The sequence below is a fragment of the Pinus tabuliformis genome, chromosome 5_1 (assembly GCF_031772625.1).
Source record: "Pinus tabuliformis cultivar Carrire ecotype Pingquan chromosome 5_1, CPIR1, whole genome shotgun sequence".
In the NCBI taxonomy this organism is placed as follows: domain Eukaryota; kingdom Viridiplantae; phylum Streptophyta; class Pinopsida; order Pinales; family Pinaceae; genus Pinus; species Pinus tabuliformis.
Genome location: NC_142305.1, coordinates 33,786,570 through 33,809,280, shown reverse-complemented (window position 1 = coordinate 33,809,280; position 22,711 = coordinate 33,786,570). Strand labels below are relative to the sequence as shown.

The 22,711-nt window shown below is 36.7% G+C and overlaps 1 protein-coding gene across 1 annotated transcript; it reads right to left on the bottom strand.

Moving 5' to 3' along the window:
* Positions 1-20,236: 20,236 nt before the first annotated feature.
* Positions 20,237-22,370, bottom strand: LOC149163358 (transcription factor bHLH118-like). Its single transcript, XM_089430722.1, has 3 exons — positions 21,842-22,370; positions 20,767-21,177; positions 20,237-20,667 (listed from the first exon to the last, which is right to left on the bottom strand). Exons 1-3 carry the CDS (start codon positions 22,184-22,186, stop codon positions 20,584-20,586), a joined length of 840 nt encoding a protein of 279 aa, XP_089286848.1. The 5' UTR covers positions 22,187-22,370; the 3' UTR covers positions 20,237-20,583.
* Between the last annotated feature and the right edge of the window lie 341 nt (positions 22,371-22,711).

Sequence of the window (22,711 nt, the reverse complement as noted above, 5' to 3'; positions counted from 1 at the left end):
CTGCTTGGTATTACCGACACTTGATCCGTGGCTTAACACCCGATTGGTCTATGATATCTATGTAAAGAGCATGGAGGGTCATTTGTAGGGTAACCATCCATGAGAGAAGCTTATGTAAATTTTCATTTTTTTATTAATAAATTGCCTGAAGTGGCCGAGTTGGCTCAGGCCTTGGACTATTTCCCTCTTTGAGGGTTTTAACCACATCAATAATATTGGTGTATTGATCTGTGATCTGTTTGTGAGTGGTGTCCTTTGGTGTTTTGTCTAAGGTACTTACCCTGTAAATTCCTACATGGTATCAGAGCTATTTGAGGGCTACATCCATTGGTGATCCAAATATGAAATCGGTACAACTGTATCTGACTATTGTTTCCTAGATCTAGTGTTTCCAAATGCTTTCGAACTGAGAGGAATGCTCTATTGTTTTAGGAGCATCTTTTCCAGTGAGGAACCCCTTTCGTTTCACGCGAAAGGGCTTTCGATAGCCCTAGCTACGTCATTTTTAAGATCTAGAGGTATACAATCTTTATTTTTAGCTCTAGCTATTCATCTCTTTGTTGATTTCGGTTTATTTAGCTCTATGTTTTTTATTATCAGATCTATACCTTTCATTTCTTCGTATGCTCTTTTCCCGACGACTCTGTGTGATTTGGGCAAATCAGAAACATAAAGGAAGGATTTTTCTCATGCGTATGCTCTTTTCCACCGCGCTTTATTGCGATCTTGGAAAATCAGAAACATTGAGGAAAAAAATTATTTTACGGCTAAAGCTAACTTCAAGCCGTAAGGTTTGTTTCTTTTTGAATGTCTATGTTGGGTTTTGTGGTATTTGTTTTGTGGGAAAAAAAGAGTTTTTTCAAGTAAGCATGCACCCCAAAGCTTCAGTGAATAAAAAAAAACCCTTCCTCTTTTCCAAAAGTTACTAACCTTTTAAACTAGCTCACTTGGTCCAAAGTTATTTTATGAGAATAGAAGCCTTGAGTTCAAGTCCTTCTTTTTGTTGAGTTAGTTTTTCAAAAAGCACATGTAGCTTATGTTTTAAAATTACTTTATGTAAAAGTTTTCTCACCCATTATAAAAAGTGAGCCACTTATAATTCTAATGTCTCTTTATCTTTTATTTAAGTTACAATTTAGTGGGTAGCTCATAAAGTACGATTGTAAGAGTGACTTTCGCTTATTTATAAAAGTGAGTCACATAATTTTTTTTTTGAGTTAATTAGATTAAGTTTGGAAGGGGAGCGGGGGTGGGAGGTGGAAGGGGGAGTTTTTTAAATATAACATTATCATTCATTTCCTCACATTCACACACTTCTTCAGCATCTTCAACAACTTTTCTTCAAAAAGCCATAACTTCTTCATCCAGAAGTCATTTTCAGAGCTGTTTTTTTTAATCAGCCTAATTTTTCGAGATATTTCCATTGGAACACTTAGTTTCAACATATACAGCTTCAATTTATGTTAGAATGGAAATTCCATGCCAAGTTATTCTTGACAAGACCAACTATTTCCAATGGTGGTCCTACATTGTGGATTTACTTAGAAGTAAAGGTCTTTACAGAATAGTCTCAGACCAAGAAACCAAATCTCAAGATGAAGATAAGGCAGCCAAATGGGAAAGTAGGAAAGATCAAGCACATGGGTTGATAGGGATGTCTATTTCTCCAAACCTTAGATTCCATATCGCAGAACTTGATACTCCTAATGAAGTAATGAAACAACTCACTAAAGTTTTTGGAATTAAAAATGAAATTGGAGCCTATCAACTTGAAAATGAATTGCTTACATTAGACCCCAATAATTTTTCTTCCATTGAATATTTTTTGTCCAATTTTAAAACCCGTAGACTTCTCTTGGAAGATGTTAAGGTTAAGAAAGAAGATGGTAGCCTTATCTATTCCATTCTTACTAAGTTGGGACCAACCTAATCTGTGTTTGTTTCCACCTTCCATTCTACTAGAGAAGCCTTTATTTCTCAAGGACAACACTACAAGTCCCCCTCTTTTGATGCCTTTTGTGATTCTTTAATAAGAGAACAAAAAATTCTCTTATATCTTGGTCTTCTAAATCTTGGAAACTCTTGTAAGAATTCCTTAGCCACCCACCAGAAACCAAATTCAAAGAATCCTAAGAAGTAGTATCCTAAAAAGAATGGTCCTAAACCAAACAAGTGTCCTAAGCAATTTCAGTCTCAAAATGAAAAATCATTTCAGCAAAATGATAAGGAAAATAAAAATAAAGGGAAGAAGACTGATAGACATTGCCACTTTTGTAATCGAGATGGCCACTTAGAATCCAAATGCTTTAAGAAGATGAAAGCCTTGGAAGCAACAATGAAGAAGCATAACATCCATTTGGAGCACTCTTCAACTTCAACTTCATCTTTAGGAATAACACTTTCTGCATGTGGTTGTCAAACATCTTGGTCTAGTTATAAACTAAATGTATCTTCTTCTTCTCATTCTCATGAGTAGCTCATTGATTCTGGATCTTCTTATCACATGGCAAAAAACAAAGCCATGTTTTCTTCTTTAAATGATTGTAACACCACAAATATATATGTTGGTGATAATAGATCTATTAGTGTTGTAGTGGCTAGAACTGTTCATCTAGACAATGGTCAATTTAATGATGTATTATGTGTTCCAACCTTATCCTGCAACCTTCTATCTTATATCAGATAACTCATTTAGTTGAAGGTAAAATCGTTGAATTTTCACCTCGCGATGTTGTAATTAAGGACCTAAGAGATCCTAGACAGATTTTAGCTACTAGCATTGCTGATGATTCTACAAGGTTGTATAAGTTTAACAACTTTGGGTCATCAAATCTTCCCTCGATATTTCTCACTCATAATGGTGAAGTGAGCAAACTTAGGCATGAGTGATTTGGTCACTTAAACTATCGCTCCCTTCACAGTCTATGTAAAGAAAATATGGTGACAGGTCTTCCAATGGTATCTTGCAGAGATGGTGTTTATTCCAGATGTGCACTCGGAAAACATCATCAGGATAGTTTTGAAAAACGTGCCTCTTGGCACGCCTCATCCCCTTTACAGCTTGTGCATAGTGATTTATGTGATCCACTTCTAGTTGTTTCATTCTCTGGCTACTAGTATTTCTTAACCTTCATTGATGATTTCTCCAGACACACTTGGGTATACTTCTTAAAACTCAAGAGTGAAGTATTTAACATGTTCTTGGCCTTTAAGGCCTTTGTTGAAAAAAAATATGGAAATCAAATTCTTAAGCTAAGACTTGATAATGGCGGAGAACATGTTAACAATAAATTCATCAACTTTTGTGCTGAGAATGGAATTCAAATGCAACATACTGTTCCATATACTCCACAACAAAATGTTGTAGCTAAAAGGAAGAATCACACCTGACAAGTTATCCTAGAGATTTTCTGAGATAATGAAGTCATTTCCATAAGACATACACTCCAAAATAGAAACTCTGTAGTTGGTCATGATAGACATGTAGAGATTCAAAATAGATGTGAGGACTCAGCTTGTCATCTGGCCTTCCTTCTAGCACCAAAATGTTGACGGTGCAGGACCCGCCAACATGTCAGGGGATCTCCCTAGTAAGAAGTCCCAATTAGACCTCAGATCGTTTGGTGTAGGAGTCCCAGCAGTGGGTTGTACGGTAATGTCTTGACTGTAGTTTCGCACAGAGGCAAGTAATATGTCCTTGATGGTAGCAAGGGTGTGACATATGCAGTAAGTCTAGGAAGGTGCATGAGAGATTCTAACATACGTAGGGTGAGGTGATTGCGCCCCTTGGAAAACTGTGATAGCACGGAGTTAAGAAGGGAACACACGGGAAAATATGCATCACAACATGGAAGGAAAGTTAGCTAGAAATCCAAAGTGATGGTTAAACCAATAGCACATTCCAGAAAGATTCATACATACATATACAGAAATAGCTACACATGCATGTGTAAGAAAACATATACATATATCATTTAGAGTACTCAAGATAACTTAAATACAATACAACATATGCATGAAACGTGTTGACTCTGTTATATTAAGAAGTGTAAGTTCGAGTCATACAATCCATCCATGTCTAACCACTAGTTCCAACAATGGAAAGATAGAGCCACAACTGCCTACTCCTCCAAAGAGATATACTAGCTATGCACAGTGGAGAAGCCAAGGCTCGTTACAATATTGTCCAAGATTTCTCTAAGATATTCCTATTGGAAGCTTAGCTGACCAAAAGCCTTTACAATGAGTTATGAGGTTCTATTTATAGCAAAGGGTGGGGTGACCCCTCACATTCCCCTTTGTGACTGTTCATCTACCTTCATGATTCTTCAACTACTCTATCACTATTACATTCAACAATCGACACTTGAAGTTCCACTTGACAAGACGTTACATTGTAATGCACATGTGCCCATGTGAGACAAAATGGCTTGAGAAAGCTATGCAAGACATCACTAACACTTAAACTGTTGTGGTGACAAACTCTTTGAAATCCTTGTGATGGTGAAGGTGGTGGGTTGATGCGAAGCTTGGTCATCTGTGATGGTGTTCATGCACTCAAGAGTGACATATTTCTAAAGCTAACTGTTGCCTCCATTGCATCCGGGTGCACTGATATTGCTCTTCTATCCAACTCGTCTGATAACATGCGCATGGTCATCCTGGGTGTGACCGGAATGGCAACAGGTTGATGCATAGTGTCTACTCTTCTCTCCAAGCATGTGTTGGTGGTGTGCACATCAACTTGTCAAAATACATGTTTAGGTCTAGTTGGACTTGCTTCTTGTCTTTACCTCGGTGAGTGTGCCAAATGGGTGGGATCGCATACATGCACACAATGACTTGCATGCTGCTAAATTCCATTACGTGAGATCAACATCACTGCTCACCTTGTCTGTTATGTGCTAGCTACTGAGATGGATCTATAACTTGTACAGATGCAGTTTCATCCATTTGTGCGTGTTGTGCCCCCTGTTGTACCTATCCTGCTGCAACTCATTCTCTCATCTATGTGGCTCTTATTCTTCCTTGAGTTTCATCTTCAACACATGCAACTCCTTCTCTACTATGTTCTCTACCTCCACGTGATCTTCATTTCATGTCGTCACCTCATAGCCTCAGTCTCCAAAATCGCTTTCATCACAAGTGGATTTGCTTGAGCTTGCAACTTTGCTCTGCCTCTGTGTTGTCAACAACCATCCTCTTGCATTCATTGCATGTAGGTGTGTTGCCTTCTGCTATTGTTGAAGGTGCTACTTGTTGTAATGTTGCTGCCATATTATCTTAATATCCTTGTCTACGAACAACTTGATGTCTTCATAGGTAGGCCAGCTCATAGACACTTTCTCGGTTGCAAACCCTGTTGGGCTCTCAACGGTCGTTTGACTCTGCTCTCTTGAAGGCCATTGTACTTGTGAGGCTGAGAGACAGATGGACACTTGTGATGCCTAGAGACATAGAAACACTCATGATAAGCAATTTGTTAGTCGAAAAACAAAACAAACTTGAGGACTAACTTGCAACATACCTGTGTGATTGATTGTGACGGTTGCGCAATTCCCACTGGGAGTTCGAGACTGACTGCCAAAACTACGCAAGGCACACTCTGGGCTATTAGGAGGCTGACTGACTACTGGAGCTAGATAATGCATAGTCAGCCTAGCCCAATGAGGACTGAAACTACGCAATGCAGAATTTCAGTCAGCAATGACATGCAACCAGCAAACTGCATTGTGCAGATTTTGGGGCCAGTAGGAAACTGCCTCCAAGAATTATGCAATGCAAGTCTAGAGGTCAGTGTTGGGCCAGACTTGCACAATTTCTGGAGGGAAGGTAGAGCCTTCTCTTTGGGAAATGCATAGTGTTAGCCAGGCAGGGCATGGCATGTGCTAAGGCAGCCCAGACCGGCCGACGAGTCACTGAAAACATGAGAAGTTTGGATGCATGGTGAGATGAGTTAAAACAAGAGTGAGTGATCATTCATGCAAACAGGAAGTGCATGATTTAGAAAACAAGAAATCATGCATGTGTGTGAAGCGTGTTGCCGCAACGACGACTATCTGTGCTAAACAGTGTCATGCATGCAACAACAGTGAGATGTGAATGAAAACTGAAATGGTTCTTCTACAAGCTAACATACATCAAAAGGACAACAAGCACTCACTGAAATGAAGCAGACAACACTCACATGAAGCGAAAAACAAAAAGCGACATAAACGCAATACAAGACATGAAAAGCAGGCTTACCCCAAAACAGTTGAGTTGAATGTCCCGATGACTCCTAGATGTAATGTGGGATGTCAGAGCTAAAATTTCGTTGTGAGGAATGAGCTCTGTAGCATCTGGTTGATGAGTTTCAATAAAATCAAGGTTGTGACACACATGCCACAAATCTAGGAAAAACAACATTGGCAGGAGGTTTCTGAAATAATTCTTGCATGTGACCTTGAGCTACTAAAAATAGACCCCCAAATCAAGGGTTTCCTTTGCATGCTACCTTGGGAGAAGCAATCCATGCACACAAATCAGTTTTTCTCAGTCCCGGAGGGAACTCGTCAACCCAATGGCACATTCAACAGCCTACTTGACTGATGGGAAAATTCGTGCATTTCTTCGGGGTAGTTGGGCTAGCTACCCAAAGGGATTACACAATTTCTGGGCTTTGCAGCTGACCACTGCCTAGAATTGCAGAAATTCTGGGTTGAACAGTCCTGCTGGGAAAAATTATGTAGTTTTTCCAGTGAAGTTCGACAAGCAGAATTATGCAATTCTAGAGCCTAGCAGGCTTCCAGTTAGGAGTGCACAATTTCTGGAGGGAAGGCTGGTTCCCCTCCAGAATTACACAATTTCTCTAGGGAGCTGCTTAGCCTGTAGCTGGACCAAGTCCAGAGAAATAGTCTGTGAGAGGGATGCAACAAGCTATCATGCATACGCTGGTAATCTACTAGAAAATCATTGAAGCTCATGTACTTGACAATGCAAGACATGCTGCTAAGGATGGTTGGTAGGGAGGCTCCAAAACGAAGCTAAGGAAAAATTTTGGAGGGTGGTTGTAGCTGCTACAAAAAAACTCCAAGTATTATTGTACAAAAAGACGAATTTTTTATTTTTTCAAATCCATCGAGTAATCAAAATACTTCATAGGCCACATCCACTTCATCATATTTTGCAACTTCAAGTCCTGTATCAAGTACAAGTCCTCCTCCAAAAATGAAAAAAATCTTTAAATGAAATTTATGGTTATACTAATTTTTCTTTGATGTCTCAGATTAAATCAGAGCCAAGATGTTTTGAAGATGTTGTAAAAGAGTTATTTTGGTGCAAAGAAATGGATGAAGAGATGGCAACAATTAAAAAGAATTAAACATGGGATCTTGTGGATCCTCCTACTAAAAAGGAAGTCATTGGGATGAAATGGGTGTATAAAACCAAGTATGGAGCTCATGGATCAATAAATAGGCACAAAGAAATGTTAGTAGCAAAGGGATATGCTCAACAACCAGGTATAGACTACAATGAAACATATGCTCCCATTGCAAGATTTGATACAATCAGAATTGTTTTGGCATTGGCAGCACAATATAAATGGTTAGTTTATCAATTTTATTTTAAGTTAGCCTTTCTAAATGGTTAGTTGAAAGAAGATGTATATGTTTAGTAGGCCTAAGGATATGAAGAAGTAGGAAATGAACACAAAGTCTACAAACTGGAAAAGGCTCTTTATGGACATAAACAAGCTCCAAGAGCATGGCACAATAGAATTGAAACTTATTTTTTGAAAAAGGGGTTTAATAAAATTGAAAATGAACACACATTATATATCAAGTCAAATGGTAATGATATAATAATTGTGTGCTTATAGGTAGATGACTTGATATACACATATTCAAGTGATTTATTGGTGGAAGGGTTAAGGCAGGCTATGATGACTGAATTTGAAATGATTGATTTGGGTTTTCTCCCTTATTTTCTTGGCATAGAAGTGACACAAATGAATGATGGAATTTTTATTTCATAAGAAAGATATGATTTAAATCTTCTTGACAAATGGAAAATGAGAAACTGTAAATCCATGAGCACACCCATGAATACAAATGAAAAATTTTCTGTAGAAGATGGAGATGAAAAGGTAGATGCTCAATTATATACGAGCTTGGTAGGAAGCCTTATGTATCTTACTACCACTAGCTCTGATATTATCCATGCAGTAGGTTTGATTTCAAGATTCATGCAAAGTCCAAGTAAGATTCATTTTGGAGGAGCAAAAATAATTTTGAGGTATCTCCGTGGAACAAGCAATTATGGAATTTGGTATACTTCATCAAATAATTTTGGGTTGGTTGGTTATACAGATAGTGATCGGGCTGGATATTTTGGTGATAGAAAAATCACTTCAAGTTATGTCTTCAGCGTTGGATTAGATGCAGTATTATGGTGTTCAAAGAAGCAACCAACTATTTCATTCTCATCTAGAAAGGCGTATATTGCAGCAAGAACGACAACATGTGAAGCAATTTGGTTGAAGAAAATATTGTTAGATCTAAAACTAGAACAAAAATATGCCACAACTATTTACTGAGATAACTTGTCTACCATTGTCATAACTAAATATCAAGCGTTTCATAATCGCACCAAATACATTGATATCAAATATCATTTCATAAGAGACCATGTGGCAAAAGGAGAAATTGAAATAAAGTTTTGTACAACAAATGATCAGCTTGTAGATATATTTACCAAAGCACTACCAAAAGGGAAGTTTCAATACATGAAGGATATGCTTGGAATCACCTCATTAAGCATTAAGGGGGAGTGTTGAGGATAATGCTTAACTATGTTATGTAATTGTTGACAAATTAGCAAGAAAATTTTGTATCCTAAGCTATAGAATTAGGGCAAAAAATTAATAGATGTAGTTAGTTATTATTTAACAAATTATTAGGGGCAGTAGATTAGTCGCATAATGGATAATCAAATTATAAATATGTTGGCTATATAATAATGTATTCATTGCTCCTATGGGGATATGAGATTCCAATTATAATTCAACACATGGATTGAGAATCAAACTTCTTTTGTTTTTGTTCATTAGTTTTTTATGTCTTCATATGTATGCTCTTGATATATTTAAAAGTAAGAACTTGAATTATTAGTCACCAACTCTAAGTCTTCATACCTGCAAAACATTAACTTGAAATTGATAAACTTTGATAATGTCTATATCTCCATTAATCAAATGTAATTACATATATACATGCACACACAATCTGTTGGTTGAGGAAATATCTCAACCACACACCAATGTAGGAAATAGATCCTAACTACTAGGAACAGACTCCTTTACTTAGTAAGAATCACAACTGAGACAAGTAGGAATTAGATATTCCAACACTCCCCCTTAATGAGTACTTGTCTCGATATCAGTTTGCAAAGTCTACATCTGGTCCAATCTGGTAATCACACCTTGTACCTTGTTCATGCAATTGTATGTGTCCATATAAAGGAACAACCATCTACCGGAATGCATGGGTTCCAACCGCTACAACCGCCAGTCTACTAGGAAGTCCTTCAGATACATGGTTCATCCAACCTCTTAATGAACTTTCTTTGACTTGGTCCATTACACTATGAGATTTGTTCCATCTCTCAATTCCCCCATTAATCAAAGACTCAATTCTCCGATTACATATCAAGTTTAGATACGAGTACACTTTCCACCCTCGTACCTACCCAGTGGTTGATTCCACAACTTGATGTCACTAGGGAACAAAGGGGTATGCATGCCTTTCTAAGTCTTACAGTCATATGCCATTTTAATATACTCCAAACTTAAGCATATACTAGGTACATAAAGCATTTTAGGGACCACAACTCACCAAAAAACAAATTATGAAATGTAGATTTGCTATGATTATAATGTGTGACTCGCACATTATCACAATCATGAGTCTATTCTACAAACTCAAACAAACTACTCAAGCAAATTTCAATGTCAATCATCCTTTAATCGCTTCCTTCTCCTGCACCTCATCTTTTGATCAAATCTTGGGCATCTTTGTCTTTGTCAATTAAATCTTGGAACTCTATGCTTAACCTATCATCATTTGTTAGAGTCATGAATTCTAACAAAATAACTTTACCTAAATTGAGTTAGCTAGGCTCAATAAGGCACAATAATTTTATCCATAATTCCAAAAAATAAAAAAATAACTTTCATATTAACCAAACATCAAATTTCTCTATCTCTGCAATCTGATAAATTCTGATGCCCAAGTGCAACATTGAACACCATTCCAGCTCTAAGGACTTTGTCATTCCTCGCATTCAAGCTCAATCCGGATTCCTGGAACTCGATTCCGATCCTTGTTCCTGCAAATTTTGTCAAATGGGGAAGAAACTCTGGTCCATCTCTCTGAACAACTTCCACCACGGCCTTATAAGCAGCGCTCGCAGGATTTCCTGGCTTGAGCACATTAATCGCCACTTCCTAGGCCTTCAACAGCACTTGATATGCCTTCCCTTGAACAGGCTCTGCATCAATCAAATAAGTCCCGGATAAGTTCAAACAATACAATTGAATCAAGCAAGGGAGACATGTTTCTATGCTCTGTAGTTGGATCCTTACTGAAAGTTGTTGATGCCCATCCTTCTTTGGTGGATGCATACAAAATTGGAAATTCCAATTGTTCCTCTGATGCACCAAGATTTGCAAACAAATCAAAAATCGTACTCTCCACCTCTCCACATCGATCTTCAGAGACTGAAGGTCGGTCTACTTTGTTTAACATGAGAACTGGACGAATCCCATATTTTAGGGCTTTTGCGACAACAAATTTTGTTTGTGCAAGGGGGCCTTCACCAACATCTACCACTAAAACTACTCCTTCCACCATGCCAACAATCCTCTCTACCTCGCCTCCAAAATCTGCATGACCAGGCGTATCAACCATGTTTACCTCATTTCCATTCCATGGAATTGAAGTAACCTTGGAGGCAATGGTTATACCCCTCTTGCATTCCAAATTGATGGAGTCGAGCACACGCTCAGGTTGGACATCTACACCGCATTGCTGCAGTAATATGTCCATGAGAGTAGTTTTACCATGGTCGACATGAGCTATGACAACAATGTTTTGAATTTTAACGGGATCCACCACACTGTCTGGATGATCGATGGTTGGGGTGGCCACAGAGAAGCCTCTCCTGGTGAACCAGGAGTTGGAGCCAGTCTGACCGAATATACTATTATAATATTTTGGGTTTGTCTTTGGTGATGGTAAAACCCTGCGTTGAACGGATCTCCAGGGTCTCGTTCAAGGGATTGTTCACCACTTTGTATCCTTCGTAGAAGAAACTCGCTCCCACCAGCTTCTGATTGCAGAGGGTCCTGGGTAACCTCTCCCCACTGTCGCATTCGCCTCTCCAATGCTTGGGAACAAGGCCTATGCCCTGAATGTTGAAGCTCTGCCACCGGCCAGATGCCGAAGTCCAGGACACCGATCACCACATCGGAGACATAATTCGATTTCCCCCATAGGCCTTTTCCATCAAGCGTATCGATGGACAAACAACCAACTAAGAAAATATATACTATTTTATTTCCCTATGCTTAGGAGGGACCAAGCCGACGAGGCGCCGTGCCTTGAGGGGCTCTAATTTCTCCATTAATCAAATGTAATTACATATATACATGCACACACAAGCTGTTGGTTGAGGGAATATCTCAACCACACACCAATGTAGGGAATAGATCCTAATTATTAGGAACAGACTTCTTTACTTAGTAAGAATCACAACTAAGACAAGTAGGAATTAGATATTCCAACAGACATTCCTTCAGCTAATATGTGATGGTGGGAGGAGTGAGGAGGGAGAGCTTGCACTCTGTTGATTTCCTATTTTGCAAAAAATGTCTTTTTATCCTATGCTATCACTTTTTGTACATCTCAGCTCATCATGATTTTGATTTTTACCTTTTTTTGCTTTCTTATTTTTGATACTTGTGATTAATCTTATTGCCGGTGATTGATCAATATTGCTTATATTTGAGTACAATATAATCAATATTTCTTATATTTGAGTACAATATATATCACTAACTTATATCCATATTTTAAACCATCAACCCATATGCAGTGGTAATTTTTTTGTTAATAAAATTTCAAGGTATTTTTCTTAAAAAAACCATTTATGGTTCTAATAAAATCAAACATTGTACATCGTATACGTTTCTCATGTTCTATGCTAGGAGCTACGAAATGAGTTGGGTAACATTTATACCATTTGTATGATATTTACATCAGTTTTTAATTTATTTTTACTCTTGTAAGTTTATGTTTCCTTATAATTTTAAAATAATTCTAGATGTGTATTTAAGTTTGGAAAACGTTAAATCTAAAAAAATGATTAGCTCTAGGATATTCATCTACGACTAAAACACTAAGTTGTTGGGAATTTCTGATAATTCCAAACAAACGAACAGAACAGAACAATGCTATAATTTAACACACTATTTTTAACACAAGAAACTAAAAATCGTTTGCTGAATGCAGTGTTTCAGCAACGCAGTTTCGTCAACTGAGTTTCAGCAATGGTCTTTCAGCAACGCTGAAACTGGAGTTTCAACAACACTCTGCTTTGACGCCGAGAAACTATTCTCTGAATACGGTGTTTCAGCAACGCACAAAAAAAAAAAAAAACTTGTATTAATTAACAAGACTGCTGTTACAAAATTCTTCCTCTCACAGAGGGATCACAATAGGAACGCTACAGATGCTGTTCCAAAGATTTCACTCTGTCTATGCTGAAAATCAATATTGTTGTGTCTGCACGGCTGTGCATTACAAAATACTCTGTTTCTGCTAAAAAATTAACACACTGTCTCTGCACTGCTGTGCATTACAAAAAAAAACTTCTGCTGAAAATCAACACTCTGTTTCTGCTTCTCTGTTTTTCAGCATCTCTGTTTTTCAACATGAGAAAATTTACACTGTTGTGTAAAAAAAAAACTTCTTGCATACACTGCTGCGTGCTGCATATTACATTACATAGTCAACAAAAAAAAACATTGCGTGTACTGTAAAAAAAAAAACTACTTAAAATTTTTATGACAAGACTAGAAATTAAAACAAGGTATGGAGGAGCAGACAGATAAGTTTAATTCCTGAAATTTCTGGATGTTGCGGTACATTCTCCATGTCCGCAATAAAACCTGGTGTTTACTATTTTTACCAACTCTGCCATGATTTTTGTGTTCTTAAATGTTTGATGTCCTTGATCCCGAAAAACAAAATCTGCACCGTGTAAGGAAAAATCTAGTCTCGATTTGTTGTTTTAATTGGTGCTGCAGTTGAAAGTAGTATTTCAACACTCCCCTTTAATTTCAAATGCTGGGTTATTAGTCATACCCAGACATTTCCTCAAAAACTCAAAACTTTTCTGTCCTAATGGTTTGGTTAGAATATCGGCAACTTGCTCCTGAGTCCTATAGTGTTGTAAAACAATTTCTCCATTGTTTATCAATTCCCTGATCTAATGAAAATTTGTATCAATGTGTTTCATTCTCTTATGAAACAAAAAATTCTTGGATAATGCAATAGCTGAGCTATTGTCACAAAAAATCATTGTTCCTTTTGTTTGCTCTTGCTATAAACTCTTTAACGTCCTTCTCATCCAAACTGCTTGACATGCTGCTGCTGTAGCTACCACATATTCTGCCTCTGCTGTAGACAATGCTACAATAGGTTGTTTTTTAGAAACCCATGAACTGGCTCCTGAACCCATGTGAAAAACATAACCGGATGTGATTTTCCAATCATCTACACTTCCAGCCCAATCACTATCAGTGTATCCAATCAAATCTGAACATTATGAAGTAGTATATAAAATGCCAAACCTTTTAGTACCTTTAACATACCTCAGAATCCTTTTTGCTCCCTGCCAATGTGCTTCTTTTAGCCTCTCCATGAATCAGGAAATTAAACTAACAGCATACATTATGTCTGGCCTAGTTGCAGTCAAATACATGAGGCTACCAACTATGCTCTTGTACAAACTAGGATCAAAATCCTTGCTGCTGTCCTCTTTGTTGAGTTTTAATCCCATCACTGTGGGAGTGATTGTTGCTTTGCTCTCCTGCATATTAAATCTTTCCAATACTTCATTAACATATTTTTCTTGTGAAATAAAAATCCCATTTCCATTTTGTTCTACTTCTATTCCTAAGAAGTATCTCAGCAAATCCATGTCGGTCATTTCAAATTCTTCTTTCATGACTGTTTTGAAATTTTCAATAAGGTAATCATCATTACCTGTGAAAATAACATCATCAGCATATAACACAACAATTAGTATTTTACCATCATTTTCTTTGATGTAGAGGGTGGGTTCTCCTTCACACTTTTCAAATCCATTTTCCAGTAGATAGGAATCTATCCTACTGTACCACGCTCTTGGTGCTTGCTTCAGCCCATAAAGAGCTTTCTTCAATCTGCACACTTTGTGCTCTTGGCCTTTCTTTCCATAGCCTAGAGGTTGTTCAATGTAAACCTCTTCCATTAATACTCCATTTAGGAATGCTGACTTCACCTCCATTTGATAAACTTTCCACTTGTTTTGTGTTGCTATGGACATCACTGCTCTCACGGTTTCCATTCTAGCAATCGGTGCAAAAGTTTCCTCATAGACTCTCCCATACTGCTGCTTATATCCTTTGACAACCAGCCTTGCCTTGTGTCTTTCTATTTTGCCTTTAGCATTACTCTTGGTCTTATAGACACATTTAACTCCAATGACTTCCTTTCCTTTTGGTAGTTCAACTAAATCTCATGTCTTGTTTCTTTCTAGAGCATTGATCTCCTCATCCATAGCTTCTATCAACATGACAATATAAAGCAAACAAAGAGTTCATATCTTCATTTGCTGTCTCTTGTTCATAAATGTCACTTAAATTTCTAAACTTCTTACCTCTTTCATTTGGTATGCAAGTGCTTGAAGAAGCACTTGACTTTCCTCCTTGTGGTGTGCTTGGAGAAGCACTTTCATTTCTCCTCAAGGGTGTCCCTTGCTGTCCTTGTGTTAGTGCTGCTGTTTGGGGATTTGTTTCAGCCATCTGCTCATTATCTTCATCATGTGACAAAGAGTTTTTAACATTCACTGTCTTTTCTATGCTTCTATCCCAAGCTTCCTCCTCAATGAACTAAACATCTCTACTCACAATAAGCTTCTTGGTGGATGGGTTATACAACCTGTAAGCTTTGGATTCCTCACTGTATCCAATGAAAATATATTTCTCTCCTTTGTTGTCCAACTTCTTCCTTAGCTAATCTGGAATGTGTGCATAAGCCATACATCCAAAAACTTTCATGTGGGTGACTCCTTGCTTTCTCCCACTCCATGCTTCTTCCGACACTTTGTTCATGACTCCTTTTCTAGGGCATCTATTCAAAATGTACGCTGCACAATGTACAGCTTCAGTCCAATAATCATTTGGCAAATGCTTTGCCTTTAACGTGCTCCTTGCCATATCCATGATTGTCCTATTCTTCCTTTCGGCAACTCCATTTTGCTGCGGAGTGTACCTAGTGGTAAACTGCTTATGAATTCCATTTTCTCTACAAAAACGTAGAAATTCCTTGGAGATATACTCACCTCCTCTATCAGTTCTTAGAACTTTGATATGCTGCCCACTTTGATTTTCTACAAGTGCTTTGAGATTGCAAAATCTTTCAAACACTTCACTTTTTTTCTTCAGAAAATAAATCAAAATTTTTCTTGTAAAATCATCAATAAATGTTAGAATATAGTGGCTGCCTGCAAGTGATGGAGTTTGTATCGGTCCACATAAATCTGAGTGGACAATCTCTAAAGGTGCATTTGCCCTTATGCTTTTCCCAGATGGAAAACTTTCTCTGTGTTGTTTTCCTAAGATACAACCTTCACAAAGGCTGTCTGGTTTCTCTATCAATGGTAATCCTCTTACCATTCCTTCTCTACTCAACAAGTTAAGACCTCCAAAGTTGAGATGTCCAAATCTCAAGTGCCACAACCAATTTTCATTTTTTGGTTCACTTTGGAAAGCCTCTTGTGTCACAGCAGCTATTTCTTCTCCATTTTTTAAATCTGCTGTCATTCTGAGAGGGAACATCCTGTTCCTTGTCATCTTCACTTCAACAATATATTGTTTTTTGGGTTTTTTTATCCATGATGGTGCATACATCATCTACAAAGAAAACATTGTAACCCTTTTGAACAAGTTGTCCAATACTTAAGAGATTACATTTCATTCCACGAACATAATAAATATCTGCTATGGTTTTCTTTTCACCTTTATTTGTTAAGACATTTACTTCTCCTTTTCCCATAACAGAAACTTTACTATCAGTCCCTAGTGTGACTTGTGACTTCACATTCTGATCTAAGATAGAAAACAGGGCTATGTTTCCTGTCATATGGTTACTGCAACCAGAGTCTAGAAACCATACATCTTCACTCTTTTCTTCAGCTATATTACAGGCTAAAAACAAATTATCTTGGCTGATATTTTCTTTAGTGAAATTTGCACTAGTTCTATTATTCATATCACGCTGCTTCTTCCTACATTCATTTGCATAATGCCCATATTTTTTACAATAGTAACATTAGACATTGGATTTATCATACCTTTGTCCTTGAGCATGATGTTGTCCACTTTGTTGGCTGCTGCCTTGGCCTTGGTTCTGATTTGGATTACTACCTCTTCATTGAGCATTTGCTGGATTGTTTCTTCCACTTCTGTTTTGGCTTCTTCCTCTTCCTCTCTTGTTTCCTCTGCCTTGACCTTTTCCTCTTCCAAAGAACATCTGAGTCTTAAAGGCATGTTCTAGAGATGTGTTTTCATTTCTACTCAATCTCTCCTCATGTGTTATCAGTGATGCATGTAGTTCATCAACTGAGAAGTTTGTGAGATCCTTTGTCTCTTCTATGGTGGTGACAATCACATCGAACTTTGAGGGTAGGATCCTCAATAGTTTCTCTACAATCCTCTTTTCTTCAAGAATCTCTCCATGAGACCTTATCTCTGTGACCAGACCAATCACATGTGAGAAGAATGAGTCAATATTATTTGACTCCTTCATGCAAAGATTCTCAAAATCTCTCCTCAACAACTGTATTTTTGTTGTCTTCACTTTCTCCATACCCTAATAGGCTATCTTGAGAGTTTGCCATGCTTCTTTGGATGTCTTGGCTGCTGCTATCCTTGGAAACACACTGTCATGCACTGCTTGATACAAAAAGCAGAGGGCTTTAGAATCATTTTTAACAGATCTTTCTCTGCCTGAGTTAACCTATTAAACTCATCTTCATCTGCTGGTTTTTCAAATCCATCCTCAACAAATTCCCATAAATCCTGTGAAGCAAGAAAAGCTTTCATAGTTATTGCCCAATAGTCATAGTTTTTTCCATTAAATTGTGGGAGGTGAGTATTAAAGATACCCATGCTAGTGCTGGCTCTAGCCATTCTTATACTCTTAACTATGCTTCAAATACTTGACTGTGTATTTAAAATAACTGACTGTCCTCAAGAGTAATACAGAAAACTAACTTGAGAAATACCTTGGATTTTTGACTGAGTCTTCACTCTGCTAGAGAAGCTGCTGCAGCAAGAAATCCTTCATTCAGCATCTTTGACACCTTCAAAGAGCCTGGACAATCTCTGAAACCATGTTGGGAATTTCTGATAATTCCAAACAAACGAACAGAACATAACAATGTTCTGTTTTAACACACTGTTTTTAACACAGGAAACTAAAAATCGTTTGTTGAATGCAGTGTTTCAGCAACACAGTTTCGTCAACTAAGTTTCAACAACGGTGTTTGAGCAACGCTGAAACTGGAGTTTTAGCAACACTCTGTTTTGACGTCGAGAAACTATTTTCTGAATACGGTGTTTCAGCAATGCACAAAAAAAAAAAAAAAAAAAATGTACTAATTAACAAGAGTGCTGTTACAAAATTCTTCGTCTCACTGAAGGATCACAGTAAGAACGCTACATATGCTGTTCTAAACATTTCACTGTGTTTATGTTGAAAATTAATATTGTTGTGTCTACACTGTTGTGCATTATAAAATACTCTGTTTCTGCTGAAAATTAATATTGTTGTGTCTACACTGTTGTGTATTACAAAAAAAAACTTCTGCTAAAAATCAACACTCTGTTTCTGCTTCTCTGTTTTTCAGCATCTCTGTTTTTTAGCATGAGAAAATTTACAATGTAGTGTAAAAAAAAACTTTTTGCATACACTGCTGCGTGCTGCATATTACATTACATAGTCAACAAATTCCTGAAATTTCTGGATGTTGCAATACATTCTCCATGTCCCAACTATTTTTACCAACTCTACCATGATTTTTGTGTTCTTAAATGTTTGATGTTATTGATACCGAAAAACAAAATCTGCTCTCCACAGTGTAAGGAAAAATTTAGTATCGATTTGCTGTTTTAATTGGTGGTGCAGTTGAAAGTAATATTTAACATAAGTGATACTAAATTGTAGATTATTAACTTCAGAAAGTCTCGTGGGCATCACACAACCTTTATATGCACTTTCTTTAATCTAAGAACCATACCAAAAACAATGGGCCTCGAGCGACTTTTATCAAAACCAAAATGGTTTGGTAAGTGATTTGCAGGGGCTAAACAAAATCAAACGGCACCTGTCTGAGTCAAACTGAAAATAGAGCAAAACAATAGAAGAACAATACACAAGGATTTCAAGAAAACTGTTCAAATAACTCAAGTTTTTCTTCATTAATTTTCGATATATTTTGTGATAATTTAATTTCTTATATATTTTGTGGTAAGTAATTTTAATAATTTTTTGGTAAGTAATTTTAATATTTTTTTTAATAGCAAATCTACTTTCATGTTCATACAAATATTTCAAAGAAACGGGTTAAAATAGCCAAGGTCATCTTCATAGATATGAATATATCTGATCACTGAAAGAGAATTTCAGTGATTTGAATTGAACGAAAACAAAATTCAAAATAAGATTATGATATTTTCAATTTATTTTTCAAATACCAATTTTGAATCTCTCGTGACTACTTGAATATCAATAATTTTTTTTTTAACTTATGTTAATATCGAGTGCTGGTTGGTATATCGAATGCAGCAATATGAAAGTTTGTTTACCAGTAAGGTTGTCCTATTATTAACTGTTCTGAATAAACAGAATAGTTATGTTCTTTTATATTTATTGTAAGTGAATAAGATAGGGAGATTGATTCACAAACTCATCTATAATATTTTCATAATTTATGTTTTAAATCTCTAGTCACTACTTGAATATCAATAATTTTTTATTTTTTTTTTAACTTAGGTTGATATCGAGTGCAGGTTGGAATATCGAAAGGAAATGTGGCAATATGAAAGTTGATTTACTAGTTGGGTTTTCATACTATTCAACTGTTCTGAATAAACAGAATAGTTATGTTTTTTTTACATGCCAATAAGATAGGGAGATTGATACACAAACTCATTTATAATATTTTCATAATTTATGTTTTAAATATAAAATTTCTTAAAAATAATTATGAAAAATTTGTTATTCTGAACATTTTAAATAATTTACAAATTTTATTAACACATTTTTTAAATATTTCAAAAATCTAAAATTATTTTCAAATTACTTATTAATAAATGAAAAATAAGATAATCTGAAAATAAAATTCCAACTAATGTAAGTTTATGATTATTTTAAAGTTCATGATTTATTGATGCAAGTTAGAATATTTAGATAACTGCATATAACTTGATGCAAGTTAGAATATTTAGATAACTGCATATAGCAACTTTACAGATCTAAACAAGTTTAAGCTTTCTACATATGATAACCTTTCTCAAAACACAACTTTAAAGAGTTAAACAAGATTAAGCTTGCTGCCTAGGACAACTTTTGGCAAAACAAACATACAAAAATGCACAAATACCTTGGTAGTACAGCCTAAACAAGATTAAGCTTTCTACAAATGACAACCTTTGTCCAAGCAAACATACAAAAGTGCACAAATACTTTGTTAATACATCTACTAAATGTCAAAAGCATAAGAAGGCATAAGGCATAAGATAAGTACCTAGATTTTTATTTAAAATAAAAACACTTTCTTATTCTTGCTCCTGAAAAATTCAGGAGGTAATCTTGTTTCATATATAACATTACAAAAAACCAATATTATAAGAGGCTTCTAAGAAACAGACATATCATGTTATGAGAAGGAACGGACATGTCATGTTATGAGAAGATAGGCTAATAACAATCTGTCCCACTACTCAGCCTACATCCTTTGTCCCACTACTCAGCCTACATCCTTTGTCCCACTACTCAGCCTACATCCTTGTAGTTTAGTTGGTGAAGATACTCTGCTCTATGGTTATGTCAATGCCATAGGTAGCGTGGAGCGATCATGATTGCAAATTTTCGTGGGAGTCTTTCCATTGAAAAGGAAGATTGTTAAGTATAGCTTAATGCTATGTTGTAGCCTCATGGGCTTCTGCACATTGTCTTGTTAAAGGACAACTGGTTGCTCTGGTATTTGACTTCGTTACATCCCACGGCTCTGTTTACGTAATATGGTGACAAGCTTCTTACGCAGCAGATCTGTATCCACCTCATTCATTCCAATAATCTGAACCAAAGCATCATAATACTTAGTTATGCCTCCGTTACACACACTCATTGCAGATATAAATGACATTCTATAGAATTTCAATTCAGCAGGTCTCACCTTGAGGTGAAGGTTGTGGCAGACTTGATGTTGGGAGTGGAAAGCAGAAGCACTGAGCACGTCCAATCCCTCCTTTTCCAATACCCGCAAAAGCGTAGAGAACATAAACCCGGCTCTGCGTGCGTAAATTGTAATAATCAGTTCCGAACTCCCCAATGATGAATTTACTGAAACATTAATAGGATTAGGAGAGCCTAAGTCCGCACGAGAACAGTGCGTAAAATCATTCACTAATTCATGAAGATCAGCAACTCCAGTACATGATTTTGAGATCACCGCCGAGCTCCTAGAAATTTGCCTGCTGGCAGCTAATAGTTCATCGCGTTGCCTGCGTAGTTTTTCAATTTCTTTGCGCAGCTCAGGAATATATCTTAGAACTTGACCAACTAAACCCTGAATGCTCAGTCTCCTCTGCAAATAATTCAATTCAAAGCAGAGAAGATGAAAAACAAGGAACGGATGTAAAAGCTGATTAATTCAATTCAGATTAGAGAAGATAGAAAACAACGAATGGATGTAAAAGCTGATTCTGATTTTTCAGGGTGATTTGGGTAAACTTGACTCGTCAAGTTATGGTATGGGGTTGGAAAGGCATAAACCACAAATTTACACCAAAAAATAAGTGTCTCTGCTTTTCTAACTAGCCACTTATTGTTGATTACAATTGAACACAATGTGATGTATTTATCCTTCTTACCTAGCGATTTAAAGATGTCTTTATCCTTCTTAACTAACGATTTAAACCTTCACGGGGATTAACAGTCACACTACTTGATTTTTCTAAATATAGACTGAACTCAAATTAAATCAGACTCTCATAATCTAATCTCTAATGTAATTTATCTACAACCCTAAAGACTCCATATTATTTAGTTAGGATGAGTAGAACAACTATATATTTACGCACCATTACTTCTCTCTATGTTCTTCATCCTCACATTAATACAGCACCACCACTTCACTACTTCTCTCAATGTTTCATAATCCTCACATAATTAATGGCATAATCAGAAGAATACCGACCAACCTAACAAGAAATAATCTCTCTCTAGCTAATGAACTTACAATAAATTACCTGTGTATCTTGATTTGGCAGTAACGAACGTAGCTCGGAGTAGAGGAATTTCATTTTATTTCGCCTACGCCGTTCCATGGCATTATGAACATCCTTTCTGGTGTGAGCAACTGAGTTAGGCACTGAATCTTCATCATTAAGCTGGTGGACTTGATCTGTGTCCATTGGTAGAACCTGATTTGGATATTGATAATTATCATCCAGCATTCCAAACTGACTATTGTATCCCTGGACGGTATTAACAGATTCAGATTGCCGCTGATCATACTGCACCCAACATAAAGGCGAAAATATACTTCTGGTTGAAGGTTGATCTTGAGCGTTCCTTGCTGCTGCATGAATCATAGAGGCGGTGGGATATTCCAAGTTGTAGGCTTCAGCAGCAGGAGCAGGTGGAGGAGCAGCTACTTGATGCTCGAAAAGAAGGGGAAAACGGGCATTATGAACGGGTGTTTGTCTTGGTACAGGCTATAATACCAACAGAGCAACTTTTGTTATGAAGGCAATGTTGATACCTTACAATGTCAGATCAAATGACTGTGTTGCCTGCCTGTCTATTGTCGTATTTATTGTTGAATACAGCTCATTTTCCGATGCTTTCCTTGCCAAGTACGCCCAGAAAAAGCAGATTTCCTATAGTCTAACTGTTAACGGAAAAATCAAGACGGGCAATGACTCAATTACTCTGCTTCTCATAGCCCTAGATATTCTCGTAGCTGTAAACCAGAAATGCAGAGAATATATTTCCTTTTCATAAATTTGTTATTTTTAGTAAACTTGAATTCTTGGTTTTGATAGTTTTGGGTTTTATGGGTATCCATGGTATTCATATTTAATATAGCCTACTTAAAATGATAATAGTCTTCATAA